The following is a 24,363-nucleotide window of genomic DNA, read 5'->3' as shown; positions in this document are numbered from 1 at the left end:
AGATATACTAGCCCAGAGCTCTCAACTCATTCAGAATAACATATTTCTTCAGGGAGACTGCCGTGATGCCTAAGAAAGAACAAAATAAATGGCCTGTATTGTACTTGACTTTATATAGTGTTTCATACCACTGACAACGGGCCGAAGTGCACTAGCGAATGGTAGGTTGCACATGGTTGGAAGAGTGTTGAAATTGCTGGGTGGCTTACGCAGTAAGTGCTGTGGCATCATGCAGGATTGACCAGAATGGCACTACTATCTTGTCTTAGATCACTGCATCTAAGCGTGTAGTGGGAGGAAGAAGAGTGAGACAAACAGCACATGGTTTTACATTACTTTACTAGTGACTTAGCCGGTTACAGCTGACTAGAACGGTCTCTATGGGGCCACCCATGAATAACAGAGGAGCATTCCATGGTATGCAATGGATACAGGGAATCACTGTAGTTGGCTTTTTATTCCCCAGGGTGTAAAGAGAGCTGAGGCACAGGAAGAACAAAGTCAATTATGCTGGATGATCTCAGGCAGTCCACATCTTGCAGGCAGTCATGGTATATAGCGTCCATGTAGTCCTGCAGGAAAAATAAAGTGACTACCAGGCATAGGCTGAAAGCGAACTGTGGTGGATTATACCACGCGTCTCTCTGGTACAACAAGGTGTAAAACACCCCCTGCCCGAAATGCACCAGAGAGACACGGTCGTAGATCATCACAAGTGCTCTTTAGATACTCGTCATGAACATTAGAGGAGGGACACATTGGAGAGTGCTGGTTACTGTACAAGTTTGAGCCCTCTGTGTGGAGCAGGAACGTACTGCAGAATATCCCCCATCTCCTATAAGTTATGTTTAACATCCCAACTTAAGAATGCTTGCGGATTGGCAGTGCACTATCCGTCACAACAGCCACTGCTACTCTCTTGTTTGCTGCATTCCACCTCTTAAGCTGCTTGTCAAGATGTTGGCCATACCCTGTCCAGATTGAATGCTCTTGTACAAGATACATGTATCATGGAGGAAATAACCACGAATATAAATGTTCGTGATCTTCCCCTACAAAGCTATTTCTGCAGAATTTGCAGTAAGGGAAAGACTTCGCATAGCACAATACAAATCTCCTAAACAAATAATTGAAGTGGGTCTGGAGACGCTGATGTGAATTTTCGCTCAACCTTAGGAGTAGCATACGGAGTTTTTTTTTGTAAACAATTTTTAATAATATTAAGATTAACGTTACACTGACAGCATACTTCACATGGTGTACAGACAGCGATAGAATATTGTACATAGATTAATCCTACTGTTTAACATATCAGAGACTTTTCTGCCCAAACCAGTGTGTTTAAGAGATCCGTCAAATTGCGACCAATAAACATCATATTGTACAGTGTGTTTATTCACTAATATCCGACTCGGATTCATCCAGTGGAGGGGGCTCACATATATTTCCCCGGTAGGTGTTCCAGTTCCCCCAAACTTTTGTCCATTATTTGGGGCACCCTCGGTGAATATATACGGACTTTTCCGCCATCATTGTCATGTCCATATCCTTGCACCACTGATTAAGAGTAGGGCCAAGTCTGGACCCCCAACGTTGTGCAATGTTTCGTTTTGCTACTGTCATACCTAGAGTAACCCAGTCCTGAGCAATAGCATTTAAATTCGTAGGTTCCCAGATGTTGAGGAGACAGCACCTCGGGTCTGGAAGAATCGTGACTCTCGTAACCTGAGGGAGCGTATGCATCACCGCCCTCCAGTAGCGCGCGATCTCTGGGCATAGCCACATAGTGTGGTAAAATGTACCTGTTTCTCCACACTGTCAAAGACAAAGCGGGGTGGCTACATGGTGTATTGTATGTAATAGTGTCCTAGTGTAGTATGTTCGATGTAGGATTTTTAATTGCACTAATCTCAGCCTCGATGGTATTGCAGCCTCTCTAGGGGACGCTAGTGCCTCCTGCCAGTCATCCTCATCTATGTCCCCCATTTCCAGTTCCCATTTGGCCTTCAAAGCTGTCGTGGGGTCTGAGCGGTTGTTTACTATTTTCCGATAGGTTTGTGAAATTGCCTTTTTGTGGAGATGGTCTGTTAAAAGCCTATCTTCTAGCGGGGAGGATTCTTCAGGCTGTGTTCCCGGTGGCATAGCATACTGAGTTTTAACGTTTATGCCAGTTGGTTTTAAGACTGCTCCTTAACATGGGAAGATATTTTTCTTTCACAGATATCGCTTTTATGAATAAATTGCCTTCCTCTTCTTCCACTTGTCCTGCAACAATATGATGGAAGGCTGCCATCTGAATTGCACAGCTATAGAGGCTAAGCGCCAAGTTTGGTATCTGGGTATGAAGCCTGGCCTCGCTAGGCTCAAATCCTGTGATTAAGGGCAAATACCTTATCTCTCTGTGACTAAAAATATTAATATATACCATGTAAATGTGTAATTCAAAGATGTAAATTCCAACTTGATATACTCAACCTTATATCTCCATCCCCCACCACTCCCCTCAACAAACCCCCCCTCCAAAAAAATAATGTACAGACCATCACTGCTCACCAGTTAGGAAAGCACTGTAGAAATGCCAATGCACACAGAAGAGTCACCTGGAGGTGAAGCCTTAAGGAAAAGGCTTCCAATGGCTCATCATCCATGGACTCCATCTGATATCTGTTCCACGCATCACTATGCTCTTGACCTTCTGGTTGCACATTCCTGATCCGCTTCCCCCTCCTTTGATTCAGTGTTTGGGGAAACTGATGGAAAGGACATTATGGGCGTGGTGTAAATATTTTTTCTTTTTCTTCTGAATAGGATTACTTTTAGTTTTCTTTAAAAAATTTAACTTCCTCTATTTTTGGAATTGACCTTGTGGAAAGGGAGTCAGCTTGAGCCTCCAGTAGGGGCTTCATCTGCCATTTAATCTGCATTGCTTTCTTCAACGTGTCTTGGCTCGCGGTTATTTTCAACCTTTAGCGCATATAGACTCTGAACAGATTTGTTGTGAACATAGTCTGGCAATCGTTCCTCTTTTTAAGATCGATATTGGACCTGAAATCTTTTCTTTTTTTGAGGCGGACTCAAAACTGTTTTCAAAGTCTGTCCTCCGGATTATTCTTGGTGCAAACTACACATTTATAACATTTGCTTCAGCTGAAGAAAAAATGTAAATAGTTTGACTCGTAGCTAACCTTAGTCCAGATTCTGTCCTGAGCATTAAAGGTTTATGTACGTTTTTTAGGGTAGTTCAGATTTGGAACCTTAGGGTTCAAAACATGACAAGCTCAGATACATCTTGTACACACCATCTACCATTGACAAATGAGCGCACAACTTTTCCTCACCCTTTTTGGCGCCTCCATCTAACTCCTCCGCTAATAATAACTTTGAACAATCTTTTCAAACTAAAACCTTTGGCATGCTTTATAGTTGTGTACAAAGTAAACATGATCATCTAAGGGATCAAGTGCTACAGGATGGGCACAAATTAAATGGTGTGTTTTCTATACAACAGCGGATCCTCCATGGTGGGGTTTTTTGTATGACCTAGCATAGAATTTCTAGTCTTCAGTGATGAGACTTTGTTCTTAATGCACATTATTTTGATGGATTTGAGATCATGAACTACAGAAGCAATGGTGGAAAAAAAATAATCTAAGAAGAAGGCGGTGTCACTTTGTTTCGTGGGTTTCAGGAACGTTAACAGATACTATAGAGGCATGACTAACGCAGATATTAGGAATTCGGAAAAATATAACTAACTAAAACAAGTTGCAATGTTCAGAACCCATCCCTAGATAGCAGAGGAGTGCACAGCACGTGATGCAATCTTAATATTACAAAGCACTTTGCAGCATCGAGGAAAGAATCAGTGTAACAAAATGTATTACACTCATTCATTTATTTCTTTACTTTCAACACTCGAACACGTTCAGTATGACTGATCACCAGCCCTTACAAAAGTCGGAAGTGAAAGCATGTTGTTATCATGATTATTGTAAAAGTAGAACTTTTAGAACACATGCTTTAGCGCCTATGTGTCTGAAATTCATTTAGGGTAACCTAATCACAATTCATGAGAAAACACAGCCAACGCATTTTTCTCATGTTGCTGGGTACTTCCGGGTTAATGCCTTCCTATCCGGGTGCTTGATGTTTTGAGGATGTAGAACAATGTTCTTGAGGTTCCATGAAACAAGTTCTGCAGTTGTTGGAGTCATAGCATTTGAGTTGTGGTCTTTATGTCAGTTGTTTAAATTGTAGATCTATCAAATTTCTTCAAACACCTGCGGATTTTTTAATTGTATACCCCGTTGTACTATCTGCTTTGCAGCACATTGCTGTAGATCATTCAAGTAATGAGGCTCCTTCAAAAACTCTTGGAGTTCTGAAACAAAACGACCCAAGAGTGGTCCTCCTTAATTGGCCATGGATATGGCGACCACAGCCGCTGTTTTCCATCTTAAAAGTGTAATACTATTTGTTTGAATGGAGGTATGATCAACATGGACAAACAAGACTTAGATTCCAATAAGTAGGGCATTTGCTGCAGGACATAACTTTCATAGAGATCTTTAGCTCTCAAACGCTAAATTCTTTTCTGCGTTGTTGTGAAGGTGTAACTTACTGTAAAGGATGCATTAGTGTAAACGTTTATGCATGCCTTGCAGGACATGACAAACAGCCAATTGAGATGTCTTGTATACAATTCTGTGAACATGATAAACATTTAAAAGGCAGAATTTTTCTTTGCTTAATCGATCACCTTAGCGTTATAGGCAAGAATGTATGCATGACGAAAAGCCTGTTCTAAGGGTATCAAGCGCCAATGTTCAGGAAAGAAAGCAGTGAATAATTCTTCCTCTTTCACAACAGGAGAGGAGGATTTCGAGCAGCGCAAAACTATCAACGCGACAAAGGAGTTCAGATTAGGCAATGGGAAATGACTAACAGCTAAAGTATTCAAACCACAAAAGTTAAATTCCAGGTGGCTTTGAGGGCAAACAAAAAACATGCACATAATCACCACCGAAGTTTGTTTCGAGTGAATTTAACTCCCATATTCGGGGTATTTTGACACTGAACTGCCAGATAATAAAAATCCAATCTCATCAGAGTGCTATAATTAATGGACTTCTAAATAACTTTGTGGCTCATTAAGCTGGAGAAAAGGCCTCCTTTTAGATGCATTAATCAGAAATTAGTTTGCATTCTAGAGCAGGTTGACTTTTTGCCCATCCAAGCGAGCATGGAGAACACAAGATATATATTTGTTTTGGAAGTTTTATATTGTGCTCGATCCGAAGGTATCAGAGCGCTTTACATGAGCACCAGTTGCGTTACAGACGGGCACATTCATTTTTTGTTAGGCACGGGGAGATTAAGTGATCTGTCCAGAATCCCAGGATGTTGAGCGTCTCTGCCGAGAATCGAACTCGGTTTCCTAGCTTCGATGTCGACCACTCTAGCCGTTAGGTTACATCCTATCCCTATTTGCTTCAAGGAGGTACATTTGAATTAAAGCTCCTGCTCTGCATATCTTCTAGGGATCAAACTTCAGTTACATACATGTCCAGTGTAATTACTGGTGTCCACTATACAGGAACCAGCTGAGTTCCTGCCTCTCACTGCACAAATTGTGACTAAGTAGAACCATATGCCTCAGGGTCATCTCCCAGATTTCTACCCTACCGGGAGATCCAGTGGGTCCCATTGTCTGCAGAAACGAATACTGCAATATTTCCTTGTACATACAAACTACTCTCCTTTAAAGGACCCTAAAAATTATCTATAAAACAAAAAAATCTTCAGACCCATAATGCAATAGACTTCTACAGCAAACTCTGGAACGTCTAATAATATGTAACTTAGCAAAGCAATGTGTGTTCATTGTGCCCCAGTTAATGCAAGACCACTGTTGGTGAATACTGAATGGAGATTCAGTACTTAATGAGGTGTTCTAACTACAATGCTGATTAAAACAAGAGCCTGCGAGGGATGTAAATTGATGCGCCATGTAACTTTTATTTTCCTAAAAGGATTATGATTTCAGTGAGAGGCAGCGGAATTAACTGTGGTTAGGCGAATATACATTTAACATAGTCTCTGATCATAGGAGGGTGGCGGTCAAAAGACATGGGCACTGATGGGCATCACTTAGGGTATGTATCACTGTCATTTTACTCTGGTGCAAACATACAGTTATGCTTCCCAATGTCAAACGAAGAACTGCAAACTTGTGTGAGTTTTACAAGCATTACAAATCTCAAATTGATTCATTTGAAGTAGTTTTTCCTTCCAGTTTTAAATACATTGACTTTGCAGCATACCTCCAACAATCCAGTTTTAAATACATTGACTTTGCAGCATACCTCCAACAATCCAGTTTTAAATACATTGACTTTGCAGCATACCTCCAACAATGTGATAAAAATCTATCAGGTGCTGAATAAGCATAAAAAGGGCAAAAATAAGTGACAGCAGCTCCATGAAGTGCTTGTTGCTTCATGGTAATTGCACAGATTGTAGAGCTCAAGACGTATATCGCATGGGTTTCGTTTAATGTGTCTCTATGGAGGTTAAAATTACTCAAGTGAAATACAAAACCATTACATTATTTACCTTAACAGGGAAGTTTAAGAACTACTACCACACAAAATCGCAAATGGGTTCCTTCGGCTTCTCTCCACCAAAGACATTTACGACTAAATGAGCTTTGGCAATACCAAGAGGTCTGGCATGTTATTTAGGTGGTGTTGTAACTGAAATTTTGTTGAAAAAGAGGGATCTTCTGCAATATTTGACTATAGTTGTATTGTATTTTATTGTTCAATTAATTATAGTCATTACAATATACTATAATTACAAAATGCTATAAAAGAAAAGGGAAAGAATAATTTAAAAAAGACTCACCGAGTATGCTTAAAACTTAAAAGTCTTAAATCTTAAAAATAATTGTCCAGCCTGGAACTGAAGTGCTGGTGCATAGGGGTTGCTTCTGCAATTGGGGACCCAGTTTGCACGTCTTTTTAAGTGAACCCTGTACCCGATAAAATGTTTAATTTGTTGACAGGCCGTTTAAAACAACTGAATTTTCCTTGTTTCAATGCCAGGTACCTGGGTTAACTTAATTAGTTCACTGGTCTGGGCCTTTTTTGTTCCCTTGTGAACCTGAGCTTTGTAATGACTGTAAACCGGAGCAGGACTCAGGGTTTATTGTAGACACAGGAATGATGTTATGGTTTAAAAATTATTTGGTCCTAGTCACTCTAGCTTGGTGGCCGGCTAGTCACGTCTTGTATCTCTATTTGAATTTAGTTGTACAGTAATGGATGCACTATTGTACCTACAACATTTGAACAGAAATAATAAAATGGAATTGTAAGCACATAAGTTACATTTTAAAACATGGAGTATTACCTAGGTAAGCATTTGTTTAGATTAATAGTGAAAATGTTCTAATTGTACTGCAGTATAATGCTAGTATAGAAACAAGAGTAGTGGGACTATGTTAGTCTAACAAGAAATCTGGTAGTTTTTTTATTGTTTAGTTATTTTCTAAAGTTGGCTTGGAATGTTGGTAAGTGTATAAGTTGAAAGCACTGCAGTTCGATGTGTTCAGGGTTAATAGTCTGACATATTCTTAATTTTATGTTACTGTACAGTGAATTGCCTGAGTGTTTGTTAAATGTTGTGCATGGTGCCAGTTAGCCTGCAAGGTGTGTAAATGTTAGTTTATATTAGAGGATGCGAGAAGCATGTGATTAGCATGTGTGAGCAGTGTTAAGTCACACAATGTAATACTTTCTGGGATAAAGCTGTTGGAAAAAAGGTTTCAAATATAAGAGAAGGGTTTGATAACTTCTGCTTCAATGTTGTTAAATTCAACATAAACTCAGCTTGCCACTTTTTCACACACCTGTCACCTCTGGGCAGGCATAAGATATACATACTACAAAGGCAGATGTAGGTTAGCTATAGTAGGTTCAATATGGTAGATTACGTATGTGACCGCCAACACAAATAAAAAGCGGTAGGGTGGGAGGAGGGGACAATAATAAATAAATTAAACTTACCCGAAGCTGCTGGCCACCTCGCGCCTCTGTGCTTCTCTGCTTCCTGCTCCCAGTAATCTCTGTGACAGCATCAGAGACTCCCCATTGAATCCCTGCGCTGCTCTAATGCTAGACTACTAAGCATGAGAGCAGCGCGGGGATTGGCCAGAGCGGGCTAGTTTAACGCTCGCTCAGGCACAGGGAGTCTATGCTGTTTTTCCAACCCCGTTGTGCAATACAGCTGGGTTGGAGAAACCGAACTGCGCATATGTGTTTGGCCAGCCTAAGAAGGCCGGCCAAACCAACATGCGCACTTAGCAGTGCACATCACTCCGCCTCATCTGCCATGGACCGGCCCCGCCCACCCCTACACACGCTGGCTTAGCCAGCAGCTGAAAAATAAAACCATAATAAAATATCCCTATATTTTTCAGCTGCTGGCTCTGAGCCAGCGGGGTAACGCTCCTCCGCCATTGTGGAGGAGCCGCTGCTTATTATGTATGGTATTTTAATTTATAGGAAGTGGAGAGGGAAGCAGGGATGGTAGGCACAGTATGTTAAATAGGTGTGGTTTTCAAAGGTTGCTAGCTATGGCAAGTAGGTATGTCGTTATGGTAGTTAAGTATGGGGTTAGGTATGGTATGTGGGTAAGGTAGCTGTGGTAGATGAGTATGCTAGGTGAGGGACGGCAGGTGGGGTAGGTAAGTATGGTGGTTAGATATGTTACATTAACCCCTTCCCCACTCATGACGGAACCACTCCGTCATGAGCCACGGTCGCCGTGTGCTCATAACGGAGTGGTTCCGTCATGCTGCGGCCGTGCCGCCCACGCGGCGCTAATTCCCTGCCTGTGCGGGCGATTAGCGCAGTGGGCGGAGTCATGACGGAACCACTCCGTCATGAGCACAGCTCAACCGCGGCTCGTGACGGAGTGGTTCCGTCATGAGCACCGCGCCGCCCCCAAACCCCCCCCAGCGCTGCGGCGGAATTCCAGCCGCAGCGAAAGGGTTAAGTGTGATGTAGGACTAATTTGGAGCGGTTGAAGCATCATAAAAAAGTAATTGTCATTAATCATTACAATGTACATCTGTCTGAACAAAAAAAAAATACTGACAAACTAAAATGTGCGTTCTGTATCGATAGACGCAAGAATAAAATAATGGCATTTTTATTAAAGAAACATACTGTGAAAATATATAACATTAAATACCTCCTTTGTTTCGTATACAGCACATAATTAAAACAACAGCACTGCTGCATCTTTATGAAGGTCTGAGTGTGTACATTACATTTTGTGTGCAAATAACGCTGTAAATCTCACATTATGCAGACAGAAAAGTAAAGAAATGAATGCACAAGGCTGTAAGTGAATAGTACTGTGATTATATGATGGGCTAAGGCCTTCAACAACTGCACTTCCTAAACAGAAATCACCTATTAAAAAGGTCATTGCGTCAGCAAAGTCAATACATCAAAGTCACGGTTACATGGCATACGCAGTCTAACAACAAAACCTGCCCGATGCCCCATCACCAAAACCGACTAGAAGCACAAATGCAACAATGAAACCATCCATGAAAATCTGGCTGGGTGAACATCCGTCCAAGCAATGGCAAAGCATGAAAAGCAAATTGAAGCCAATAGTTAAAGTAGGCAGACCCAAAGTCCACTCTCTCCGTACTTTACTTCTTCTTAGTGCACCTTTATGAAGAACTGATGAGGAGCAGCCTTACAAGCCTAGAAAGGGAGCTGACATCGATAACTCGAACCTTATCGAGTTAGGTCAGACACTGAATTTGAAGACGACAAGCTAGAGGCGCAACTAGAGCCAAATTTCGGGGGGGGGGGGGGGCTAAGAAAAGTTTCGGGGGGGGGGGGGGGCTGAATCTTTTAAGCCATAGGCAGAGTGGAGCCGCAGGGGCTCTTAGAACGGGTGAAACAACAGCGAGGCCTCATTAACATGAAATTGTCTTTTAAAGTCCTGTGAAGTGCTCGGGTGCGGCTGTGTGCGCGCCGGGAAGCTCTCTCATCCCGGGCTGCCACACACGACGGGGGGAGCTGAAGCCCTGTGAGTCCAATGGGTGTTGCGCGCCTGCAAGCTATCTATATACACACTCATTTCACTTCTACTTACCATGAAAGACAGTGTCAACAAGAATTTCTACTACCAGCCTAGTGTTTAAGCATGTATCCGAGGAATGTTTCTACCACACAGAATAAATGCATACATGTTGCGCTGTGACATATCTTGCACACGTGTTTCAAACACCGGGCGATATTCAATGTCAGTCGTGTACCATGCTAGCATCATTACAGCACTCTGGGATTACCACATCTACACTTAGCGGTCATCCCGATAAAAAAAAAAAACTGTTAATACGTGTCAGCAACTTAGATATTCATTTCCGAGGCTCACTACTCAAATAATCACGTTTCGCCAATGTACCTCTATGTAGCCATCTGAACGGCTAATGTACGTTAGATGCTACGCAGAGCACTTCCTTTATAGACCTAATCCTACAAAATATTGTACAACAAAATAAAATAAATTCAATTCTCGACTTAAAATGCATCAAATTCGACAACTGCGCCCTTTAAATGTACTTGAACCTCATTTCGCTCACCTAGTGTAACTCAAAGTCAGTCTTTAACCTCGAGTATTTGCTTGACAGGATATGAATGGAGTTATTTCAGTGTAACAGAACTACTCAATCCTAAAGAGCCCTCCAATCACAATGTGTGAGATAACAGCGCCACCTTGTGGAACATATGGCAGTTGCCCGAGCATTTTGGAAGAAAGTGTCCATTCCAAATTACAGTATTTGTGCCTCTCTCTGCCTTCAGTTTCAACAACAGACGACCGGCAGAATCTTGCTGACAGATCGAAGATGTGCGTTGAAAGAACATTAAATACTAAGAGAAGTGGCGACTCCATAATTCCCTTTTCGTGCCATGGTCCTCAATCCAAACACGAAGACAGGTCACCGATCAAGAAACTCCGCGGAGGACGTGGTCCAGCTTGGAATTTCTGCCACCATCCACAGGACTTCGTGAATGGCGGCTCTTTAGGGTTTTCCACATGGCTCACCCGAAGAAAATGCAAATATCAAATGAGGAATGAAGATTTATAGGAGATGCACATGGGGCAACCTTTGAACTCTCCACGCGTAGCTATCACTATGAGTGAGAGTGAAAGTGAAGAAGACAGAGTGGAAAAGCGAGAGAGACAGAAAGAGTGAGAGAACAAAGCATAAAAGGCACCATGTATTTCATTTCCCTCTAGCATCCAAGGAATACATAATACACTTGCAACTTACAAATTGCACCAGCTTCACATTCCAGGTCTTACCCTATGTATTCCAGATCCGAGAAGATGAACGTTTTGTTTACATCAAAGCCACAGGCTATAATGTCTTTGGCATTCTCAATGGCAAACTGGTAGGCCTTCTCGGGCGTCAAATCCTTCCAGAGATATTTCTCGTCGTCAGTCATCTGGACGACCAGGGGGACGTTAAACACTTCTTGCAACCACCTGTCCCGTGAAAAACATTGTATGGTTAAGACTGACAAGGAACACTTAGTGAAAAAATGTGGCTGCAAATTATTACAGAAAAAAATGGAAAAACAGCAATCTGGAAGTAAATTAGTCTGTATTTCCAAGAATGAATACTTCCACTCAGCCCTGCCAAGTACCACCCATCAGGCGTTAGACTATTGCATTTTAGAGAGGTGGTCCGCATCACCACACTAAAATGCAAAGTTGCACATTTACAGCGCTTCCTGAAGCTGTCAAACCCGAGTGCTCTAATTAGCACAGAGAAAAGCAGCGCGCGGCCATGCTGCAGAGTCATGTGACTGACAGACTCTGTCCGCAGGCCTGGCTCGGCTTGCTGGCTCCATTCGGCATTCACATGACATGAAGACTACAATAATGCGTTCAACTTTCACCTAATACCGAGACAGTGCTCTTAATCGGGGGGGGGGGGGGGGGGGGGGGGGAGGGGCGCCTGGGTGCGAGGCGACCGGGCTGCAGTTATCAGATAGATAGTTTCAAAGATTGACTGGAGCGGAGCCCGCCACTGCTCGCACCGCTGCTTGTGCCGCCAGCCAGTATGATGCATGCTGCAGCCTCTCATCAAAGTGCCGCTCAAATCCAGATCGGAGTTGGACCGCAGCCGGTGCTTAACTGGTGCCTACAGCCTCTCAATGATATTGCGTGAGTCCGGACTGGACCGTGGCTGCCGGAGTCAAGTTTGGGCCTGCAGCCTCTAATGAACTGGCCCACAGTACCGTGTTTCGCTCTGCCAGACTGCCACTAACTGTCTAGTTCAGTGTTCGACGTGGCATCAGGTTTCTCCTGTATTTTTGCCTTTTCCTCCTGTGTTTTTGCTGTGTGTTGGACTCCGTTTTGCTGGTCTAGATGCTTTGGGCACTTTGCTACGGCAGTTCAGTGCCAAAGTGCAAGTGCTCCCTTTGTAAATTGTTGTTATGGATTGGTGTTTTCATGATTGACGGATTGGATTTACTAGTAAGTCCCTAGTACAGTGCACTGTGTGTGCCCTGGGCCTGTAAATCAAATGCTGCTAGTGGGCTGCAGCACTGATTGTGCTACCCACATAAGCAGCCTGTAAATGTAGCTCTGGCCTGCCATTGCAAAGCCTGAGTGCAGTCTTATACTGCCATGTCGACTTGGCAAGTAACCCTAACCTTCCCATTTCTCACATGTTAGTCACCCTTAAAGTAGACCCAAGGTACCCCTGTGGGCAGGGTGCAGTGTATGTGAAAGGTAGGACAGGTCCTGGTGTGTGTGGCATGTCCGGATAGTGAATTACTGCCAATTTCGTTTTCACTACTGCAAGGCTACCTGTTCCCATAAGATAGAATGGGGAGTCTGCTTGTAACATCTTATAAACACAACTACCCCTGGTAACAAGGTAGGAAAATAAAGTTTAGTATGCCTGAACTCAGAATGTTAAAATGCATCTTTTAGTTAGGGTGATTTTTACATTCTGTGCTTGAAAATACCTCTTTTAGAAAGAAGGTATTTTCTTGCTTAGCCATCCAGTGTGCCTCTGCTAGGTTTGTGTATCGCATGTCTGGTTTGGATGACAGAGGCTGGGGAGTAGCAGTGGTTCCAGAGAGCCTGATGAGTCAGGGCTGGGCTGAATAGACCTGGGCTGCATTTAGAGTAGGGGGAGGACATTTCCTTTCCCCTGAATGGGCCTGGTCTGCCTTCCACAATGCTATCTTCACCTCCTGCCAGGAAGCTGCACCAGAGGACAGAAATGGTTTTGACCAAGCACAGGGCTTTTCTGCCACCAGAGAACAAAGGATGTTGTAGTATAAATATTGGAACCCAGACCCCAGAACTTTAGATCATTTCTGGGAATCAAGAGGAACCTTTGCCAAGGAGAAGAGCTGGAGAAGCTGAGAGGAAATACTGCCCCTGTGCTGTTTGCTGTCTGGGGTTGGCGGCAGTGGCTACTTGCTGCCAGGGAAAAGGAGAAACGGACTTTGATATTTGCTGTGTCCCCCGCTTGAAGAAGATCTCCAAGGGCTTGAAACTGAGCTTGCCTCCTTTTCTGAAGTCTCAGGGATACAAAGACTTCACCACCAGCTCCCCTGAACTGCCTTGCTGGAAGTTCTGACCTGCAAAGAGGTGCCTGCTATTGTTTTGGACCTCTGGAGACTTTCATCCATGTCATGTCAGAATGTAGTCTGCTTAAGCCAGAGTCTTGTGGCTGAAGCCTCAGTTTAGGGTGCTCTTAGATGACGAGTGGAAAGGAATATTGCTTGGAGAAGAGTGACACCCACTCCAATGAAGTGGAGGCAGGATAATTACAAACAAGCAATCAGTGTTACGTTTTCTCAGGCCTTCCTTGATCAGGGATACAGCGTAGTACGATAACAGTCACTGTGCACTCAAATATCCAGAGCACGAAGACACTGACAGGGCTTTGCATTCACTGGCGGCCTCGACACCGAAGCTAGGAACATGCGTTCTACAAGCAAACCACCAGTGTTAATGGTGGTCTGCACAGAGTAACTGCAAAGGCATGGACTATATTGTGAACTCAGTCTGGCACAATCTAAAAATGTAAACCTTTATTTGAGGACGTGTAGGTGGAGACAATGCTAGCCTTACCGTCATCAGATGTGTCATGACCTGAGCTGATACAGCATGATCATGCCTGTTAGAGCTCTGCTGACTGCTTAACTTTCTGTTGTTGGATGCACCTGACTAGGCCTCACAGTTCCCAGTGCTCCTGAGCCACCAGTTCGGTCTGGACCAGGACTCAGTGAGTAGGGCTAGCAACTCTGGTACACACAGCATCATGACCCCAGCCTCTTTGGCAGTACACTGTGTGCTAGCCAGCCTAGAAAGGGTCGGTGTTATTGACTGGCACCAGGGTGTTTTTATTTCAATTCAAAATACTGCCGGCCCGGCCCCCAGGACGTCATCACTGCCCATAGGTGCCAGGTTTCAGAATGCTTATGTGTGACATTTTCATAATTTCAGTGTAATTATGAGTGACATTCAACGACTATGAGTGACACTTTCTCGTAAGCAAAATTAAGTAATGAAGACGAGGGAAACATACAAATATAAAAAATTACACCCAATGAGCAACGAGAAACTCTAAGAAGGTCTTAAAACTGCAGCAAAGCACCAGAAATGGAAGGGTACTGTGAAACCAGACTGTATCAAACAGAATGTGGGAGGCCATACTGCTTGCAAATTAAGCCTGGGCAAAGCACTACGCTACGCTTGCGTAGTTTGCGCTACTTCGCACTACGCGAACTGCACGTAGCACAGTGCGAACACGCGTAGCGTAGTGTTGCGTAGTGCTGCGGTCATTTTTTGCTTGCTCGCGGTCCTCAACGTCAAGTTGGCGACCGCGAGCAAGCAAAATGACATCCCGGCGAGACTTTTTCCTTGTTCGCGATCAGCAACTTCAAGTTAGCGATCGCGAGCATGGAAAATAAACCTCCCGGCGAGATTCCCAACGCGAAGAGGTCAGGTTTCTCATTGCGAGTGGTCGCGTATGCTCGCGACCGCTCGCGATGAGAAACTACCAGTTTGCGTTGAGAAAGCTGAAGCTCAAGTAAAAATCTACTCGAGCAGCAGAAAACTACAACTCGCACTGTGCAAGATGCCATTTTCAATGATTGCACAGTGCCGGTTGCTTGTCCGCACTGTGCAATCATCGAAAACGACATCTGGCACAGTGCGAACAAGGTACTACGCAGTTCGCGGAGTGCTACGCGTAGCTCGCGTAGTGCGAACTTCACTTTGCGTAGTTTCGCAAAGTGCTACTTCGCGAACTACGCCCAGGGTTATTGCAAATAAGCCTCATGTGGGTCATATTTATGGTTTCAGTGCACTTAATATGTGACACTCAACTGCCAAATGTGTGACACTTGAACACTTTCTCATGAGTAAAACCAAGCAATGAAGTGCACAGAAAGGCATAAAATATCAGAAATAAGACCCTCTTGAGAAATGAAGTTCTGAGAGTATAATAGCCCCGCTCCCACACTCTCAAGACAATGCCCCCATTTTATAGATTAAGTGCTCTCTTGCTGGACCAACTTTTGCTACTAGAAGTTCGTTCTCCTTGCAGTGCCAGACTGAGGCAGAGAGTTTCTTTGGCCAACAGAGCTTGCTGGCAGTGCTCCAGTAGTCTATAAGTGGCTGCAGCGCACCGTCTCAGCTTCGGTGCTTAGCGTTTATTTTCAACACGAAACAACTCGCCTCATAATATAATACCCCTGTCTTATTCCAGCAAGTGGAAGCAGAGGCTCGCCATGGACTTTGTTGTCCCTATCAGCATTAAGATATAATTCAGTCATGCTTCATTGGGCCCTTATTTTTGTATACGGACGAGGCATACAGCTTGCCATTTACAATGTCATTTGGTAATATTCAATTATGCTGGTATATAGAATTAAAAATGCTATCTATCAATCAAATGCTGCCATAAATGCAGATTTGTATAGCTGAAAGTGTTCAAGTGTCACACATTTGGCAGTTGAATGTCACTTATAAGTGCACTGAAACCATAAAAATGTCACACGAGGCTTATTTGCAAGCACTATGGCCTCTAATATCCTGTTTGGTACAGTAGGTTCTCACAGTGCCCTTCCATTTATGGTGCTTTGCTGAAGTTTTGAGATCTGTTTAGAGTTTCTCGTTGCTCAAATGGGTGTAATTTCTCATATTTATATGTTTCCCTCGCCTTGATTTTGCTTCTGATAAAGTGTCACTCATACTTGTTGAATGTCACTCATAATTACACTGAAATTATGAAAATGTCACACGTGAGCAGTCTGACATCTTGGCAGCTATGTCCACTTGCCACCAATTATTCACACCAAAAACAATATCTCCCATACCTATACCATGCTTACAGTAAAATGCCTAATGGTATTAAATAATAATACCTATGTTTTTGTGAAACGTGGAATGAAGGTTCCTGCCGTAGTCCTACCTTTATGTTGATTATTTCATTTCAGGCAGTGTAACCTATTGCCGAAAGCGTCACTGCCTGCTCTTTCTATCTGTAACTGACAGCCTCACTGCACGTAAACATTTCAGAACAGTAAGTGTGTTATTTGTAAATTTTTTGACGTAATCATGACGATCATGTGGTCTCTCCGTTATGCGGTCTTTGTTCCCTTTCTGTTTCATTGCCGCTTGAGTAGAAGAAAATAGACTGCTCTTATGGAGTCCTGCATTTTGCAAGTTTCAAGGTTTGTGCTGCAGTGTTTAGTTTTATGCTGTGAGGCAAAATTGATTATTTTAAGGGACGCACACCCATAGCCCTAAAACCACCCCTTGTACTGCTCTGAGGCCTAAGACCCATACCAGGCATTGACTCAACACTGCTTTTGGGACCTCTGCCTTTCTTTTTTGTCGAAATGACGAGAAGCACATCCCTTACCCCTAAATGCGCACTATCAACAACACTCGTTGGTGAAATATGCTGCCTGCCTTAGCGGTCTATTCTTTTTAGTCTAAAAGATTTTCGTTGTAATGCTTTATTTGTTGTAAAATCCAGCGTAGTAATGCCTCCGTCCGTCGGAATTCAGACTTCGTTGTAAAGGCTTGTCGTTCTGAAGCCTTCGTTGTAAAGGACGTTTCACGACTCACATGGATCTTGCTTAAGCCTCTTTTGCCTGTGCAGCACTGAGAATAGATATTGCATAGGCTCCACTAACAATCTTTCCTCTTTCCTCTTTCCCTGTACTATCCACGGTGAGTGTACTTGTAGTGGCCTACACGCGATTCCTCTTTCAATTGAACTAAGATTGATCAAATCAATGTTGTGCATTCGATTATTGTCCAATATGCTATAATATTTAGCTGTTCTGACAAACTATAGTAAATGCTACAGGGGTAGACAGTATAAACATTTGCTTTAAAGATGTTTTGTGACACCATACTAAATATATCGCTGTGCTGCAAAACACTGCAGCTAAATGGATCTATAGGCTAAGCTTTTCTGCATCAACCTTCTAGCTGCATCAGGGGGCAACACAAGAAGCAGTAAACAAGCAAAGAAAACTCAAACACCCATCCAGAGAAACTCAATCTTTTTCATATCTTTTGTTCATTAAAAAAAATAAAATGGGTTTAGCAGCACTATTTTTATTCCTCTTCGCTGTTTCTAGTGATAATGAAGGGAATTCTCCTGCAATCTCAATTTAATTTACAAAGTGGTGTGCATTCGCCTAGTTGAAATATAATTAGGAAAAAAACAAATATAAATACTTATAATAATAAGTGACCATGTAAAAGTTGACTATTTAAAACTACAAACATGACAAAAACAGGAATTAGTCTCAACATGACTGGACGATGAAGAGCCACCTGGAAACAAAGCCTGTTTTAGATTATAAGTGCAGCACCAGAAGAGGATGGGGAGTTTAAGGATTGTAAAATGTTTGAGTTTCAATGAGCATCAGTTTCTTAGTGATAAAACACACTTCTACTTTTGTTACTTTACTAAAAAGAAGAGAGGATGACAGCAAAATTAACTGCACTTGAATTACCAGCATGGAATAAACACTTTTTCTTATCTTTCAAATTTGTTTTATTCTAAAAATTCACACCTGATTCTGGACTTTCTACGCTGCCCAAAGCATTACTGAAAATACAGGACACGCATCCATTAAACAAACGAATGCCCAGGTACTCGGGTACTTACTTAGTGAAAATAAACGGGATCAGATGACCAACGTGCATTGCCTCTGAAGAAGGCCCGCGGCCTGTGTAAAGGTAAAATGGCTTTTTATTTTCATAGGCATCAAGGACTTGATTCATATCTCTAAAAAGAGAGACAAAAAAAACCAAATGGTTACAAGAAAAACCAATTGAACATAATGTAATACATTAAAAAATAAATCCGGCAAGGCAAATTGTTCTGAAGCCATATCATGCTGCACTGATGCTTACCATTGTGGTAGACCATATGCAGAAAAAACTCAAGTGAGAAATATAGAACAAAATCAAATGGAGGCATGTGCTTATTTCAGTTGACGCCTATTGCACAAAGCAGGAAATTGTGCACTCTCTTAAAAGCAAGTTGTTATAATCAATAAGTAAACATGGATCCAAAAATCAAATGCGGTTGATGAAGATCAAGTAAATGGGTTGAACTTGTGCCACTGCCAACTTAACGAGGAGAGAGGTGTTTTGGGTGAGGAACACACTTGAATTAAGACTAGGGCCACTGGAATTATGCGGCAGGGGAGGGTCAAATTATTCAAAAGGATTGAGTAAATTATGCGCAAGAAAAGGCAAATTATACAGCATTATGCTGCACATTTGTGATAGTATTACTTCATTATTTTGTCATTTTTAAGCTTGTTAACACTATCTGGGCATTACTTGCACCTTCTTAGTACCAGTGTTTTTGTATTTTTTAACACTGTATTTTATTGATTTCAAGCACAGAACAAAACATATAGGGCGCATTGAAGTGCCAGACATAACCCGGAGTTGAAGATAAAACAGAGATAGCTACAATCGAATAATACAGGTTATCCATGAGTGCAATTGCCTACTTGCCCGATGACACCTCAAGACAACTATACATAGAACCAAGGCAACCAGCACCCGCCATACAAGGGAGCATCCTTACACACTTGGTCATCAGGGAAATAACAGATGTAGCAGCTCTGTTTCCAATCAACCCTCCCCCTCTGACCCATCCTCAGAGGACTGACCATATTAGTACCAGTTTAACACCTAAATACAGGAATAAGCCACAGAAAAGTAACAAGTCAACCTTTGCAAGGGGCCTTCCACTGTGCGGCAACACGCGTCGCTGCGTTTTTTGCAACTTCCTAACTGTTTGAGCAAGTAACAATTTATTTTTGTTAAAATCTGATTATGCAGCAGATAATGGATTATGTGGCAAGTGCATCAAATTTATAATTATGCAAAAATCGCCGCAGCCACACAATCATACCATTCCAGTGGCCCTGATTAAGACTTGTGATGCACCAGAGTTCAGTTCTTATAAAGGGGTGGCAGTTGTGGTACAGATGGAGATAGAAAGGCCATTGTGTCTAGTTGGATGGGTGCGGATAACAGGCCAGCAAATCAGCAGCGCTTTGGTGTTGCAGCCAAAAATGCAGTGAAATAGTCAAAGATCTTTTTGACATCTTGGTCAACAGTTTTATGAAGAGCAGGTAATATAGGATGTGTACGTAAGTATGAACTGAACAAGTTTCACGGAGCCTAGCCCACACGAACCGCCTATGTGCTTTTGTCATCAGAAAATATGGATGACAAGAGGTTCCTAGATAGTGTGTGGGGGGAGCAAGCTTCTGCAGGTACAGTATCCTGGCCTCCAAAGCCTTTTCTTAGGTTCCTGGGACTCTCACTGGTTGCAGGGCAGCATGTGAGGAAGGACCTGCCATTTACCAGTGATGTTACAGGTACCTAGTTACTAATGTACTCCACTACATAACCAAGTTACTCTCTTTGAAAACAGGAGTCTGGCATGCCAAAATGTTGAAGCTTACTACAGGGGGTGGTGGCGTTTGGAACTCAGCAACTGTAGGTCACATGAAAAAGCTGTACTTTATGAAACATTATAGATCTCTTAATTACATATAGGAAAACAAGATAGTTAAACTAATGAAGTGTACAAAATAGCAGAAGGTCGTAGCATATTTTTGGAGTCCAATGTACAGGTGGCATTATTATAATGTTTATGGAGGAAGGTGCAAAATTAAAGTAACATGGACCCTAAGGTCAATGAAGTCTGTGGGAAAAGATGCTGATGTTCTCTGTAACAACTGCAAATGCCTCTGGTGTGGTACTTCAGTCTTTGTACAGTTCACCCTGTCAGTAACTAAAAGCACCGGACAGGATGCTACAATGTATCAAGCTGGCTATGAAACTCACAGTACAAGGCTGTATAAGAGGTTGGATCCCTCTCGGGCAAGTATCAAGCAAAAAACTGTCCAAAAAATTCAGTAGCCTAAGCTCCATCACACAAACAAAAACAAGGGGCCCCCCAAAGTCCAAGCAGTTGCTTTGCCGCGGCAGGAATTCCGCCGCGGCGCTGGGGGGGTTTGGGGGCAGTTGCGGTGGCGCTGTGCTCGTGACGGAACCACTCCGTCACGAGCCACGGGTGAGCTGTGCTCATGACGGAGTGGTTCCGTCACGTCTCTGCCCACTGCGCTAATCGCCCGCACAGGCGGGGAATTAGCGCCGCGTGGGCGGAGCGGCCGCCAACGGCCGCAGCATGACGGAACCACTCCGTCATGACCACACGGCACCCGTGGCTCATGACGGAGTGGTTCCGTCATGAGCATGGAAAGGGTTAACAGCAGTTCACAGTTCTCGCTGTCCACTTACTAAAGCTACTAGGGGTACAGGTAGTTAATAACTTCTTGGGGATAGAGTTGAAGGAGGAATCAGTTAGGAGTTTAACTAGTCACACGTCAATGAATGGGGCTACTGGTGTTATAGTGAGCTAATGCCTAACAAGCAACCTCAGAGGTACCAAACGTCAGGAACCCTAACCCCCAAATGGTATGTCGCTGTCAAAACTGCTCTGTGCAAGATCACCCATTGTACCCATGTGCTCAGTTGTTGGGACTGGAGGACTGAGATATAACTTAAAACGATAATGATTTGTTCTGCAAGTGCTAGTGACACCATTTCCACTGTTTGGAAATCAAAATGACTGGCTGAAGGTATATGAACACCCCTCTCAAGGCCTGGAGTAAAAAAAAAAAACCATGTTTCACACTGTGCCTAGAAATGGGCACCAATATATCACCTATGGTAAGGATGCTGCACTGTGGGCAGTGGGACAATGCATGCACAACAAAGGTGCTACTCACACATATACTTCAGGTCAGTCCAAGCTAGTTCGGTTGCAAGATCTGTGCAATCCCCAGAGTGGCTCACTCCTTCATGGAAGCCTCAACTTCAGTTTTAGCCACCATGGGCCTGCTCCTCTAGTCACAACAGTAGTAGCGCTTCCTCTTCTTCCTAGAAAGGTCGAGCATTGGAGCTTCTCTAACTTTCTAGGCCAATTCTTGGCCTGAAGGAAACTGCAAACCCCAGGGAAGAGTTCCCTTGTGGTCCAGTCAAAGTGTACCCACTGGCTGGCAAGCAAGAGAAGCGTTCTTCACAGGAACCAAAAGAAGACCAAGGCCTACCAAAACAAATACTTTGTTAAAACTTTAAGACCTATCACAATCAAGAAAGAAAGCAACTTTCCAGGTCTTCATAAAGGCAGAGGGGGAAAGAGCGTTAAGTGATTAAGCAAATAAATATTGGCTTTTACTAAAACAAAACGCTCTCAGTAAAAGCAGTGCATGTAAGCACCCGTTTATTCATTCCACTCACCAAACACTAAGTTTCTCTACAAGATCAAAAGACAATGTGGAAGTAGACTGTCACGTTGAAGGGGAAGAACAAAGAATCTGGAGGCCAACCACCATTTTGTGAAGGTGGTCACACTCACCAATCCTGCACTGTACAAACTCACAGAGAACACACATGTAACTTGCAACTCAAAACAACATATCAAGTGATTTTAAAATTCTTGTTCTAGTTCAGAAGTGCCTCAATAAGATGCCACTGAACTATCCGACACAAAGGATAATCTGGAAGATATAATCGGTACTTCTGTCTAATTACATGCCCAGAAGATTCTCAGTGCCTGGGCGTACACACCAGAATCACGTTTCCCTTCAAGAAAATCGCCCTTTGCTGTCCTTCAAGAAACACCTGAAGGATTGGCTGTTACACTAAATCCCTTTCAATCAGGGCTCTATTTTAGGGAAATCTTTTAATCTAGTTACGGTTTAATCTATAAAGTGTGCTGTACAATAAAAGTATTTAAAATTACTTATATGGTCATGGATTACATTTCTGCTTTATGTAGATGATATGCCGTTTAATATCACAGTGATTAAATTGGACATTAAGTAGGTATTCACAATTTGTCATATTGCTCACTTTTCCAAGTAATCTAAAATAATTTTAGGATGGGAAACTTGGGTATTACACAATGTGATGTTCGAGAAGTGAAGTCTCTAAACTAACCCTGTTAACTTCTAAATTGAATACTAACTGCTCCAGGTACTAGTAGTTAAGGTTGTCATAGTGGGATTGGGTGAATGCTCTTAAAATGCGGATTCTGCTCAGATTTTTAAATGTGCTAAACAGTATCCAATCAGCCTTGTTATGAAGAAATGTTGCAATTTTATGCCTAGACTATGCAAGATCTGGGCCGGCTCCACTGTCAGAGACGTAGACCACAGCTAACTACAGTGTGAGGAGATACCATAATATGGTCAGCAGTGCAACAGCAGTTTCTACTTTTAAGGGAATAGAGCAATGAGTAATATTCTGAAAATGTATCTTCATATTTTTCAAGTATGATTTTAAGGCAAAGCCCAGAGGTTAACATTTTGCAGTCTCCTGTATTTGTCACCACATCCTGGAGCCACCTAAAATAATTTACAACTTCAACAAAAATCAAAGAACATAAAAAGCCCTGCACTCCCAGCTATCTTCCTACTTTTTTGCTTCTGCTTACTGCAAATAAGTACCATACTTTTGTGTTGCATTTGTACTAAGAGAGTGTCTTGATTTTGACATTCTGAATGTCATTTGAAGTGGCTGGTTGAAAGAAGGATTTTTTGTTAAACAGCAGAGTTATATTAAATTGGGCTATAATTTTTTTGGGGGAGAAGTTAATATTTATCTTATAAACATTTACTACTAGAAGTCAAAGAAAGCCTTGCATAAGACTTAGGGCCACGTGTATGAAGTCTTTTTGAGGTCGCATACGAATCGGCCCTTTTGGGAATGCAAAAAGGCGTTTTGTTATGTACCAAACACAAATTGCAATTCTGTAACCTGTGACCTAATCGCAATTTTGGTTTGCGATTCGGTATTAGGAAGGGGCGTGCCTAAGGCGTCACTTCCTAATACCAAATTGCATCAGTATGTATGAATGTTTGCAACCAAAATGCGGTCTCAAAACATTTGCATTTTACAACCTCCTTGAGGTAGGTGGTAACCCATTCACAAATATTCATGAGGCAGGTCATTTGCGACTCACTGGGAATCGCAGAAAGTGTTCAACACACTTTCATACATGCCATTTTGCGATTTCTTAATTGCGAAATCCAAGGATTAGCAATTAGAGAACCGCAAAACAGTTTCTTCATACATCTGGCCCTATGTGCTTTTGCTTTATTAGATCTGTAGCAGTTCAGTTTATTTTAATATGATCTCAGTGATAGGCTGTTGGTTCATTGTATAACCTGATGACCGGTCCTTTGAAAGGCCTTCCTGTGGTTTGGAGCATGCAGGTTTCTTGAGGCCGTGAGGGGGTTCGTTGCTGCTGCTCATACAGGAAGCTCTGGTTGGCCTTGAGTGAGTCGCATGAGTTCTTGCTCACACTGGTTGTGAAGCAGAAATGAAAGTACATGGTGCAAAGCGTGTTCATTACAAAAGAAATTACACTTGAGCTCCCGTAGACGTATACATTATGTCATACGTTTGCGGTAAATTTGAAATATTGGGGTTAATACTATTTGTTGGTATGAAAAGGCGTTTTTAGGTCTCGCCTGACCCAGCGCATGCGCTGGACTGGCGAGACTTTTTGTGAGGGCTCAAAAAAGTGCTACCACTGTGGCCTAGAGCTACAGTGCATGTGCGCGGGCGCGCGCACGCCTCACTTTCGTGGCCGCAGTGCCAGTTTGATGTTCTCCGTGAGCCAATTTCCGCCCCCCCCCCCTGTTTATTACTTCTATGTAGTAATGGTGG

General features: G+C 42.8%; 1 protein-coding gene across 3 annotated transcripts in view; it reads right to left on the bottom strand.

Moving 5' to 3' along the window:
- The window catches only part of WARS1 (tryptophanyl-tRNA synthetase 1), a 105,432-nt gene that overhangs the window by 12,854 nt on the left and 68,215 nt on the right, over nt 1-24,363 (bottom strand). For all 3 annotated transcript variants that reach the window (XM_085626358.1, XM_085626359.1, XM_085626360.1), the window contains 2 exons: nt 18,260-18,379; nt 11,398-11,580 (listed from right to left, as the gene is read on the bottom strand). In XM_085626358.1, the coding sequence (XP_085482484.1) occupies nt 11,398-11,580; nt 18,260-18,379 (303 nt within the window). The remainder of the gene's footprint in view (nt 1-11,397; nt 11,581-18,259; nt 18,380-24,363) is intronic.

The sequence above is a fragment of the Triturus cristatus genome, chromosome 9 (assembly GCF_964204655.1).
Source record: "Triturus cristatus chromosome 9, aTriCri1.1, whole genome shotgun sequence".
Lineage (NCBI taxonomy): Eukaryota > Metazoa > Chordata > Amphibia > Caudata > Salamandridae > Triturus > Triturus cristatus.
The sequence above is the reverse complement of the archived record's forward strand: the minus strand, read 5'-3'. Positions and strand labels throughout refer to the sequence as shown.